The 13,131-nt window shown below is 42.7% G+C and overlaps 1 protein-coding gene across 1 annotated transcript; it reads right to left on the reverse strand.

Moving 5' to 3' along the window:
* Positions 1 to 4,554: 4,554 nt before the first annotated feature.
* On the reverse strand, positions 4,555 to 10,968 carry LOC139641992 (polyadenylate-binding protein 1A). The gene is made up of 15 exons (XM_071516675.1): positions 10,103 to 10,968; positions 9,499 to 9,692; positions 9,199 to 9,314; positions 8,588 to 8,727; positions 8,326 to 8,420; positions 8,045 to 8,182; positions 7,819 to 7,914; positions 7,243 to 7,515; positions 6,803 to 6,893; positions 6,477 to 6,590; positions 6,118 to 6,260; positions 5,797 to 5,881; positions 5,429 to 5,559; positions 5,075 to 5,168; positions 4,555 to 4,925 (listed from the first exon to the last, which is right to left on the reverse strand). The coding sequence occupies exons 1-14, from the start codon at positions 10,293 to 10,295 to the stop codon at positions 5,079 to 5,081; spliced, it is 1,899 nt and encodes a 632-aa protein (XP_071372776.1). The 5' UTR covers positions 10,296 to 10,968; the 3' UTR covers positions 4,555 to 4,925; positions 5,075 to 5,078.
* Positions 10,969 to 13,131: the final 2,163 nt, after the last annotated feature.

Below are 13,131 nucleotides of genomic sequence, written 5' to 3' on the forward strand. Positions count from 1 at the left end.
GGATATTTTCCATAAGGTCCCTTGCTGCCCAGCCTTTCCTTACGTTAATCAGAATGTCAGTCAGCTAACATTAGCAAAGACAGCGAGCGTTAGCAGCTGGCTAGCTAGGTTAGCTAAAAACGATGAGAACGTACCGTCTGTTGCTAGTGACACTTGTTCCAGACGACAGCGACAAAACCCTACCCAAAACGGTTTCGATAAATCCTCCACGCTGGTGCAGTATTGTAAGTTACTTTTCCAGTTTCTAGCGACAGGCTGCACTTATTTTCCTCGGTCAGCGGTCCCACCTATCCGTTCCGTTTTGAACGACAACAGCTCCTCCGGGGCTCGCTCTGTTGTTCGCTGTTCTCGTTCTAGCTCAGAAATTCAAATCGCATCGCGAGATCTTGGCAAAAGTTCTGTCCAAGGTTCATCTCGGCATCAAAGTTTACGTTTGGTCACGTTTTTACATGAAGCAGGCATGTAACCTAAGTACCCACCTAAACTTTTTGTTTATCCACTTTTTAGGCTGGCACAAATGTCGATGATATAAATTAATAGTATATCAAACTGATATGAGGATAGGTTTTACGGAAAAAATGTAAGTTAAGAAATGTCAGATTTTTGTTGATAATGGTGGTGATCACCAACGGAAGTTATACCGTAAACACTTTTACACTGGCCAAGTGGGGATTGTAAGGCATTTACAGCATTTGTGGCTGTAAAATGCCTTGAACTGTTACATATCCTTCGCAATATTTCCTTTTTTATAGCCTATTTGAATTGTTCCACAAACACTATGACTATTAGTCAACTAAGAATTTATTTAGTTGGATACAGCTCCAGGGCATATAACGTTAGCAGAGTGAAGGCCACCTGGTGTCATCCTCAAGCTTCAGGCTTAAAGTCCAGACAATTCCAAACAGCCATAAAACCTACCATCCCTCAAGCTAACCAAACGGCCCCAATATAAAGTTAATTAATGAACTCTATTCAGCCTGTGTGATTAAAAAAAAAAATTGTTGAATCTCCCAGACTGTCAGTGTAAATATAATGTAAATCAGTGTAAATAGCCACAGAGGATATAAAAGATCACAGAAAAGCCTAGATTAGTTTTGATTATAATCCTAAAGATCAAGTGGAAGTCATAAGAACAGCAGCCAAACATAAAAGTCAAGCACTATTGAAATAGTCATCATTCATATCTTACATAATGCTGATATTATGTACATCATATGGAAGTCCCAAATATGTTCGTCCCTGTCTGGGACATTCATATCATACATGACAGATGTAAATGTTGTAGATGAATTGGCAGACACAGCAGCTCCAGACAGACAGATCTAATCCAAGCTAGAGAGGATTACAGCGTGGCTCTCTGTGTGTCTATCATTATCTAAAGAGACAGAGGAGGAAATGACGAATGAGCTGCTGGATTTTTACAGCCCTGATTACCGACAGTCACATGTTCACTGACATTTCCAAAACTTTCTGTTTACTTACAGCAAATCCTCCATAAGTATTCATTGCAGCAACCCCTAATAAGGAAGGAAAGCAGACCCAAACGATTAACAGCCAGAACCAGACTGGGGAAATCATGTGATAGCAGGAATCTAGGGTAAGCTGGGGTTTTTTGTTTTCAATAGATGCAGGTCATAGTGCACACACATGCATCCTGACATACCCAAGTATGTACACACATGGGCCTAACAAACAGGCTACACAAAGAGTACATCCATGTGAGCAATAAAAGCCTGAAATGAAAAAGCATGAGAACCAAACACAAATACAAAGAATCCTCTGAGAACAGCAGAAGATAGATATATGAACCTATCGAACTGCGAGGATGAAAGACATTTACTATAAAACCTCCCTCTGTGAACCATAAACAGATATGGACCAACATCATAAGAGTCCAGGCTGGATAATCTCGTGAAATCCCAGTGGAAAGTTGTTTTGGGTCGGTCATGTACTGTAGCAGGTTTTGAAATATGTTCAGTCTGGTCCAGCTTAAACAAGGAGACATCCTCAGCCAGGGAGTGTTTGTGTTGGAGTGCTGGGTGAGACACTGGAAAAGCCTGCAGCGCCTATAAAGTTGGACGCCCAGGCTTATAGAGAGCAGGAGAGTCTGGCTTTGTTGCCAGGTTTGGCTGGCTGAGGGAGGAGAGGGGCGGCCTGGACAGTCTGGTGTAGTGGAGGTGGGTTGGAGGGGGGCACCTTGCATAGTCTGATAGCAAATTTCATGATGACCTGCATTCTGAATGCACAGACTCATTTCCAGGCACCTTTATATGCAATATGTATTCTTCTTCCAACAATTTCAACATCTAACATGCTGCAAATCAGTTTCCCTGCATGTGTTACTCTTATGTTGATATATTAAATATATTCTTGCGCCTCCAACCCCTCTTTTAACATTTAACAAGAGGGCCGACTTGGAAGAAATCCCTCATGATCAAAAGGTCTGTTGGAGTAGGTGCACTAGAGAGCAGGGATAATTTTGAGTGGAGCGTGTATTTGAGACAGAGATGACTGGGACGATCACATGCCAGACCATAAAATCAGATGAAGGATCACAGGACATCTCACCAAGCAGATGTTTTTTTATGTGCCCAGAGGTAGGCTGGAATCCCATTGAATCCCACTGGAGTTTTATCTCCTGTGTCTCCCCTACTGACTCCCACTCTACTGTCCCACTGTCGGAATAAGGAATAAAAATACCAAAGGTGCCCATTCTTTAAAAAATCAGCAGTATAAGAGAAAAGATGAATTTGCTTTTGCTCTGGTATTCTCAGGTTAGAGGATACTGCATGAGTTCTGGCTGCAGTTTTATGCACAGCCAGGACAGACTGAATCATTACAGATCCTCCTTATCTGAAACCAGGCAAGTGGAGGATTAGGTCAGCGGCATGTTGAGATAAAAGTTTCCCACAGAAAGATGACAAAAAACACCCTTGTGAAAGTAAAGTGTTCTGGGAAACTTCACATCAGTCCTTCTCGGCCTGCTCCCTCATCCTCTTGACACATTCACCCTCTCTGCGTTCCAAGACATTGCGCCAAGTCCCCTCCGCTCCGGTTGGAAGGATTATCTTTGTTTGAAGGAGGGAAGACGTGATGAAATGGCATTTTCACCGCTATTAACATTGGTAACAGTGTCCTATTTTAAGTGCTGGAAAGTAAACAGAAGTGGAGCCGTTGGAATAACTGTAGGAGCGGTGGGATAGTTACAGTAAACAGACCATGGCCACAAATGTAAACAGAGGGCAGTGAGCAGATGCCAGCTGAGGGATGCGGTGCCCTTCCTTCCTTATAGTGGGGACTGGGCAAGACTCCTACATGGACACAATACTACAATATATATATGGCCAAAACATCCATTTAACATACAAAATAAAATGTCAAGCTTGCATTCTTCAGTCTAAATTTTTGAAATGTTTTCAGGGTCTAAGAACTGAGCAGAAATGCATTTTTACATTTTTAGTCAAATTCTTCCTATAGAGGTTTTGATTTCTCCAACATTAGCATACAGCAAAACTGTTAACTCTGAGTGTAAAATTTAACTCTACGCCAGTATTTATATAAGCCCACAGCCATCAGAGTTCATTTAACATTTTTAGATAGTTTAATAGCTGCCGCAGCACCATATCAGCTCTATGATTGGACAAACAACTCTCCAATCAACACTTGTAAACAAAAAAATCAGCTCTAACACTGGAAATGTTGCCGTGTAGGTTTCCATGTGAACAGATTCCATGGCAGTATATAAAATAAATTCCTTATTTGTTCTATCCAATGAATCATGAGTATATCTATATTTTATATACAGTAGCACACACACAACAGTGGCTGTGAGCAGCAGTCAGTTATACAAAGCTGTCCTACTTTCTGTCAACGCTGAGTATCATTTATGATATATATATATATATATATATACACACACACACACAAACAATGCAGCAGTATTTTACCATAGTGACTTATCAGTCCATAGTGCCCTTTGTAAGAAAAAATCTGAATGTACAAAACAATATACATCATATCCTGAGACGTGTCCATTCTTAGAAAACCAGCCAGAGGGCCTCATCCGTACATCACACAGCTCTACCAGGACAACTGCTCATATAAAAAAGGGACAGATGGGAAATGTATTCTCATAACCCAGATATCAGTTTTAAGTTGCACCCCGCAAAAAATTGCTACATCTGGTAAATGATTTCATTGAACAATAGCGACACCTGGTGGATGACTACTACACTACATACTGTCCAACATGCTAGATGCATATGACTTCAACACAAGACCCGAATATAGTTTGAAAAAGAGCCTAATGGAAATAATAATGGATAATGTGAATCAAAAACAAATAACCCACAGGAAAAAACCCTTGGCTCAATCAGCACAGCAACTGACAGATCACAGTCAGTCCCTTTGGTATAAATATGACTTATGTCTACAAATACATGCATTAATCAAATTGGTGTTATAATATTATGCATAATACAACTAGTGCATGTAAATGGGAATGAACACTGACAAGAACACTGACATTGGGTCATAGAACAGAGGAGGCATAAATATTATTCGAGAATTTATTACAGCCAGTAGTTTACGATACAAATTACTTTTCAAAATGCTCAGCTATCAGCTACCTGTACACAGCTGATATTCTGAGCACTGACACAGTAAAATGACATAAAACAGAGGAATGCATTCATCAAATTTATCATTGAAATTTTCTATATTTTTCTATTTTTTAAACAAACTTTTGCTTTTTATGATCAAGGTCTAGTCAAACCATCCCTAGACCTGGCAGAGTCAATTGTTTTCATCTCTTTTTTAAGAAATAATTTATCATTTTGCAATGTTTTCAGAGTTTTAGGTTTTTCAATGTTTAAATGTTTTTTCTATCTTTTTCCATCGGTGAAGCAGGTTTCAAAATGCTCAATCTGTAAGAAAAACAAAATCAAAGTCAACACTTTCCATCTAAACAATAAAAAAAGCCATAAGATGATATCAATACTCATAAGATGATATCAATAAATTGCTTTTATAATTTACTGAGTTAATTCAATTCCAAATAAGATCCTGCCCCCACCTTCTTAGACGCTAGGAACCCCAGCCGGGGTGGTGGACTTCTGAGCAGCCTCCTTCGCCTGGTGGGCCTGAAGCACAGCAACAGCCTCATCCACCTGAAACAACACAGCACTGGGTTAAACCACGGCACAGGGACTGTTCTCATTAAAGCTGCAGGCCAAGCACAACGGGCTGAACAATAATCCACTGAGTCATTATGCCTTGTGACGAGGATGTATGGCATACTGGCTCGTTTAAATTCAGAAGGGGAACACAGAAGTAAACCTAATTCAATACAGACAATACATTTCTAGGTAATATTTCATAAACAAGCTTCCAACTTATTTGAGAAGCTGAGCTTGACTGATTAACTGACCTTGGAGCGCAGTGACTCGGGTGACTCCAGCATGTGGAGCAGCTCTGAGTTGTCGATCTCCAGCAGCATACCGGTGATCTTGCCCGCAAGGCTGGGGTGCATGTTCTGGATCAGGGGGAAGAGACGCTCACCTGAGGGGAGAAGAACAGGCCACTGTCAGCAACGACCAGGGACTCAAAAGACTGCTTGGTCCAATATTTGAACCGAGAGGAAGTAGGCTACTCAAATAAGAACATGGCGACTTGGGGGAACTACATTAGATAGAAAAACTGATAGTTCTACTTAAGTTAGTGCCACAGACATCTATGTATTACCACATTCAGACTAAGTCTCTATGAAGCAACATGTTAAGCAGGTAATGAACTAACCCAGCATCTGCTTCTGTTCCTGAGGAGGGGCGGCAGCCAGCATGGAGGCGGTCAGGGGCTCCTGTCCTTGGACATGCACAGCAGGCTAAGGAAAAACAAAAAACAAGATTTCTACTGCATTAGGGTCAGTCCACAGGATAACTTCTCTCAAATTGTTCTAAAATCCTACACCAGACTGTAGTAACTCCACCAACTTCTTTGCATTTGTGCATAATCTATACTAATGGGATATGATCTTGTTGACACATTCATGAAGTCAAAAAGTTTCCATTCAAGCTTCCTTCAGAGATGCACATTATTCTGAAACAGTGGGATTCTTACCTGCTGCATGGTGACCTGGGGCTGTGAGGCCATGTGCTGCTGGGGGTTGCGCACACCAGCGGCATATTTGTACTGGGGCATGGCACGCACTGGGGCAGCAGTGGCTGAAGCACTGGCAGGGCGCTGGCCGAGGGCCTGGGTGGCTAAGGAGAAAAAGGAGACGGTGGCACTGCATCACAAATACATACATTATGCCATGTACAAGAAATTATACCATTTAGGTCCCTTTTGCAGTTGCCATATGTTCCGTCGTTTCCTGATCTAAAGCAACTTTGTTCTAAATTAATATCCATCTAGTCAAAGAGGGGCAACAAGTGAAAAATGGTGTATTGTTCTGCTGTGGCAGCTGCAATACTTACGCATACGCTGGGAAGCCATCATGCGTGGCACCTGGGTGGTGGTGGGACGCATGGTGTTGAAGGTCTGGGGCCTGGGGGCGGATGGGCGCATGGCATTGGGCATGTTCTGGAAGTCTGGAGGAAGAGGAAACAATGTTAAACCTGCGCAAAACATCTTGCATTAGAGAAACAATTTAATTGTATTAAGATTGGGGATTCAGCTCCTTGCGCAAGGTTAAGAGAGAGGGAAGACTATTACCAATTAGTTTCTCCAACCTAATTCTACTCTGAAGAATGAATGAAGTAATAAACACAACAAACGCAATATAAATGTGGTGGTTACTTACGTTGTGGTCGCACTCCCTGAGTAGCCCAGCGGGGGCTGGGGCGGAGCTGGGCCAGCTGGTTGGCTGAGTAGTATGCAGCACGGTTCTGGGCCTGAGGGGGATGAAGACCAAAACATTTGGTTATCACAGGTCAAACTGGTTTTTCCTATTCATTTCCTTAGAACAGCCTACACCAGTGCTTTGAGTATGCAGGTTTTCACTTTCTTTCATATGTAACTATTCACAACTTGGTAGGTGAGGTGTGAACTAAATACTGAATAGTTTTGTAAACGGTGAGCTGGTTTTAGTGTTTGGGATGAAACTGGGTGAGTGGTATGGCACCATCAATTTACACTTGGCGATAAAGACCACTGAAAGACATTTTCAGTCCTGTGTGAATCCAATCTCGCCACAGAGACAGGCTTCCCTTCCAGACCAACCCTTCTCTCCATCTCTCTCACCTGAGGTATAGCAGCCATGAAGTAGCCAGAGGGTGGGGCAGGCTGGTAGGGGTTGAGGACAGGATTGGGCACAGCGCGGACAGTGGCCATCCTCTGCATGTACTGGTTGGTTAGGTGGGCCTGACGCTCTTCCTTGCGCTGGGCTAGGGCCACATACAGTGGCTTGGTAGCAACAATGCGCCCGTTCATCTCGGTCACAGCCTTGGTGGCCTCCTCTGGGGAAGAGAAGCAGACGAAGCCAAATCCTTTGCTGCGGCCGCCCTCCATCATCACCTACAGGAGAAGAAATTGATCATCGATTCTGAATGTCTTGTGTTGAATGTTCATGAATTTGTTCATTTATAGCTGTAAAGCAAAACCCATTGGGGACTAAAAACATCTACATAACTGGAGACAAAAACTTAAGACGCCAAGACAGCTTGTCTGAAAAGTTATACAGGTCTTTTTCTATTGGATTGTGACATTATTGACATGGACAAATAATGAAAGCCTCTAAAGTCATGAACTCAGTTTGCAATCACAACCCCAAACCATTTGAAAATTAGAACTCAGAAGTGATAATACTTAAGTGTTTACCTTAGCACTAGTTATGGTTCCAAATGGAGAGAATTCTTTGCGGAGACGCTCGTCATCCAAGCCATCGTCCAGGTTTTTCACGTACAAATTGACACCCTGGTGCATGGAAAGAAACAGCGAATTTGTAATGTTTTGTGACCTTCTGATGCATCATCAACGACTCAATGACAGTCGAGATCAACATTTGAGAGACTACTTGGTAAGACTGAGTAGAAGGCCAACCAACCTGGTATCTGGTCATGCGATCCTGTTTCATCTGCTCAAACTTGCGCTTGAGTTCATTTTGGCGTTCTCCCTTCTTCTGCGCGCGGCCCACATACACCTGCCTGCCATTTAGCTCTTTACCGTTCATGTCGTCCACAGCCTGCAAAGACAAACACAAAAGTCATTGGTAGAAGTATAATGAAATGAATAAATGGGCATGTTCGTTCCCGAACACTGAGATAAGTATGGTGAGCACAATTTCAACGCCCCACACCAAGGAAAAGACCATGAGGTGCCACTAACCTTCTGTGCATCCTCATGCCTCTCGAAGCTGACGAAGCCGAATCCCTTGGATTTGCCACTGTCGTCAGTCATAACACGGATACTGAGGGCAGGCCCTAGAAAAGATAATCTCTTAATACATCTCAAAGGACATTTCTAACAGAATGGTATCTAAATGTGCTGTCTCGTAAAATGTTACTAGCCTCTTGACAGTGTGTAAAGCTGCATTCTGCTGTTAGGTATGACTGGTACAGTAAAAACTAAAACCTCATCATCCCCTCACCATATTTCCCAAACATCTCCTTCAACTTCTCGTCATCCATGTCCTCCCCAAAGTTCTTGATGTAAACGTTGGTGAACTCTCTGGCACGGGCACCAAGCTCAGCCTCTCTTTCTTTCCGTGATTTGAAGCGTCCAACAAATCTGTTGTGTTGACCATGAAAGTGACAGTTATTAGAAGAAATCGTGTATACCAAGTAGAAAGGACGTTAGCGATTAAGCAGACAACTTCTGAGGTAACTTAGAATTGATCATATGTCAAAGAATTCACTAGTCGCTGTATTACTACGATGACAACAGGAACTTGGGCTGGGAAATCAAGGTAAAATGTCTAGTATTTAGTTATAGTATTTTCCATGTTGAATTTATACTGAAACACATGCTTATATGATTCTGTAAGATGTATTTGAAGCCTGGCTTGAAGCCCTCAACTGGGTTGTATTACAAATGCCTTAGATGGTCTGGTTAGTTGTTAGTCAACAAGATGCAGTTAAACACCCCTCAAAACAACTTGGCATCCTTTGATAACGATTATGTTTAAGTGCCAATGTTGTTAATCAAATCGGCTCATAAATATATTTCTATATTCAAAAGGGTAATCATTGTCCCACTTACACTTTTCTGTCATTGAGCAACATGCCATTCATTTTCTCAATGGCACGTTCGGCGGCCTCGTGGGTCTCAAAGTGCACAAAGCCGTAACCCTTTGAGCCATTTTCATCACAAACCACCTTGGAAAAAAGATATTTGAGCATATAAGCAACAATCTCAAAACATCATGCAACTCAAAAGCCTATTATGCACACACAATCAATCTACTTCACACCAGTGCAATGTTGAGACATGCAGAGCCATAATCTGTGCTCTGGGGCACACACAAAGACACACAGACAAGAAGAGCGTCTCTCCATCCACCTTGCAGGAGAGGATGTTTCCAAAGGCAGAGAAGGTGTCGTAGAGGGCCTTGTTGTCAATGGACTTGTCCAGGTTCTTGATGAAGATGTTGCCCACTCCACTCTTCCTCAGTGAGGGGTCACGCTGGGACCACATGATGCGGAGAGGTCTGCCTTTAATCACATCGAAGTTCATGGTGTCTAGAGCACGCTCAGCTGAAAAACAAACAAGTGATCGCAAATTCAGACAAAACTGCCAAGTTCACAGAACCAGTTTGTATTTAGCCTCAAGCACAAAGGTTAATAATGGAATTTCTTTTACAGTCTTTTTGAACTGAGACGTGACCAACAGAGTCCTATTGTTGAATGGCATGTAAGCAATGATATGATAAACGAATGTCACTACTCTGCCATCTGAAAGTGAAAGTCATCTAACCTTAAATTCTACCTATGTAAAACGGACCGCCAATGAACATTTGCCATCGCAGAGCCTACTTGTTAAAAAACTTAGACTGCTTGTCACAACATAGTTGCAATAATATAGCATGTTCTGTACTGATACAAAATGGAGTCTGATCGTGTAATATATTTTCGTTGCGCATAGCTCTCGTCAAAGTAAACCTTACCATCAGCAGGCTGCTGGAAGTTGACATAGGCATAGCCGAGGGAACGACGGGTGATCATGTCCCTGCACACTCGGATGGAGAGAATAGGCCCAGCCGGGCTGAATTTCTCGTAGAGCATGGCCTCGGTAACGTCCTGGTGCAGGTCTCCCACATATAGGGAGGCCATGGGGTAGCTGGGCGCGCTGGGATTCATGTCGGACGACGCGTGTTCTCAGGCAATACAACACGAGGGAGGAGATATGGGGTAAAATAGCTCGATATCAAGTTGGCAACTGTCGGACTATAACCGCCGTCGGTATGGAATGACAATTTTTCTTGGTCGGTAGCTTCACTATTTCCGAAAATTGAGCGCAGACGGAACTACTCGCTAGCTTAGCAACGTGGACTAGTTAGCTTGATTAGCGAAATGTCGGAGCGTGGCCTAGCTGAGATGGCTCGCAGAATTTCACAATTCTAGATTCTGTATTCTTTCACAGACAGTTAGAAAGCTAATTTACTGGCAGTGTACAAAGCCAATGTAGTCAAGTACAATAAAAATGTAATGACAAAGCCCTTCAAAGGGGGAAAATATCAATAGTTAACAGTTTAACTGGCTAACGTTAATCACCCACGCTTTCAACAATGATGCTAACTGATTAGCTTGCTAACGTTCTTCTCGTTGCGTCTTTCGTTTTTTTTTTTTCAATACAGCGTCTTCTTCGCGTTGCTTGGTTTGCAAATCAAATCCTGCTTCACCGATTTTTTTTTTCTTATAAAAATATGTCTGCGTGTGTACTCTAGCTTTTGGTTTGTTTCATAATAATAAAATGTGTGCCGAGACTAGCTCCGGAGCACACCCTACGCAGACGGATTACAGGAATGAAAGGAAGGTCGGTAGAGGTTTCCCGATTCCAGTCGAACTCACGGCGCGTTCATCTCCGAGGTTAACGTCACGACTCTCGCGATACCTTGCTAATAGTTTCATTGCGGTTATACTTCATGATTTCGACATTATTACTGCTTCTTGGATTTCGATTACTTTATCAATATTTCAGCAGTACGTCACGCGAGGCCTCACTTTAGAGATTTTAACAACCACGCCGTTCGGCTACTGTTTAATAAAGTCATTGCTTGGCGGATGAATTACATTTATTATTTCACTGATATTGCTAACGTTTACGTTTTTAAAAAAATGACAATGGTGTGTTTATAATAGCAACCATGCTTTCTTCCTCTTAGCGGTATGCGTGGTCATTTTCGGCTGGTGCATTCATATTTACATTACCGTCACGAGTGTGCGTTCATATATTAATACTTAAATTAACGGTCAAATGTGTAATTTCATCGGGTATTTTGCGTGTTGAATAGCTGGAGGGGAAAGTGATCCAAAGTCATAATTGTTTCCCTGGTGAAGGAGAGGAAACGAGAGAGAGAAACAAGCCATTTTAGAGATGTAAATTGTTTTCAAGGACAAATCTGAGACTCTGTTTTATTCTTTCACGACCAGCAGGGGGGCGCAGAGAGCATGAAAACGAAGACTGCATGGTCGGTATGGCTCGTTTCTGGGCCTTGTCAGGGGACAACTGTCCGCCCTGTTTAATTGGCCTACTCTTTGAACAAGACAGTTAACCTCCTTGAGTGAATCCCTATACCAGCTCAAGACCCCGACCTCTGATCTCACTGTGGAGGGGAGAAGAGATTTTTTCTACATGGATCAATACAATATTTCACTATTATTATTATGACAGCAGTTGAAAGATTCTTTATTGCCTCATATCTGTTCACATTATCATGGAGCTACTTTTTATACTATTCTCAATTATTTACTTATTTTGTTTTAGGGTGTGTTTGCCAAAGCCTTTCCAGCCCAATCTCACCATCAGTCCAGTGACGTTATCCAGTCTTCAGACAGATAAGAGCCAGGAGGGCTGAGAATGACAATAGTGCTGTCTGAGCCGACACCCTCCCATGGTCCTTGGGATGTTTGACAATGTTGCTGGGGCTCTGTGCATGTCAGGCATTCCTCGCCACTTCCCAGGCAGGCCTCTAATAGTGAGGCCAGCATGACTGAAGTCACACTGTAGGATCAGGCATGTAAAAAGAGGTGGGCCTGTGTCCACTTGTACCACGTGACTAGACTTCTCTATCCTGCTCCTTATATATTTACACTATGTTCACTATGCTATATGGACTCAGAAGACAGTGGATTGTGCTCTTACATCGATCTATGCTTTTTAACTTGAGAGACCAGTAGAGACTCAAAACAAGCAAGCAGACCATAAAGTGGGACAAAGGGACAGGAGGGGAGTTAATGCAATAGATCACCCAAAGGTTACAGTTTCATCTGTTACCATTGGCCACACTTGTGCCCAGACCGAAGGCAAGTGTGCTAGGACAGTTCTCTGGTGAGCAAGGATGGTATTTTTTGTCATTCTCTCATGAGTAACGTTTAATAGACGGTACTGCAGCTCAACATTCCTGTGGTAGCTTTGCAGTGTCCTCCTCCCACGTACTGGACTCATGGCAGTGGGAGAGACACACCCAGAGGGCTGCGTGGAAGGGCTTGGTTTAAAAAAATAAATCCTCCTTCCTTCAGCGGTTCGCTTGAGAAGCGGTAGCGGAGCACAGCGATTGGCCTTTTTGATGTTAGAATGAGGAAGAAGCAACATACTTGAGTCTGGTCTACTCCGTGTATTTGCTTTATTCTGTAATGTTTCACCTTGAATTCAGCTGTGATTAGCTTAGCCTTTTGAATATAAATGAATGCGATTTAGCATTCATACAGTAAGCTTCAATGTCTTCCGTCTCCAAAGGCCCAGAGTATTCAAGGGCGGGGCCTGCGTACTTGTAGGGCAGTGGTTAATTTCATCTGGGCACAGGGAGACCTTTGGTTTTCCAGGAACAAGACATTTGTATGATGTAGCTCCAGGAAGACACATTACAAAAGGAACAAAAGGCATCATTGACCACAGCAACAACGGGCCATTTGCAGTGGAGACTCTGAATCAAACTGGTGTGTAATAAGAGGGAGAGAGGACTTTCTGCGGGTC

Source organism: Centroberyx affinis, unplaced genomic scaffold (assembly GCF_046629955.1).
Source record: "Centroberyx affinis isolate AG114_WGS23_722 - 3 ecotype Tasmania unplaced genomic scaffold, CSIRO-AGI_Caff_v1 ptg000423l_1, whole genome shotgun sequence".
Taxonomy (NCBI): domain Eukaryota; kingdom Metazoa; phylum Chordata; class Actinopteri; order Beryciformes; family Berycidae; genus Centroberyx; species Centroberyx affinis.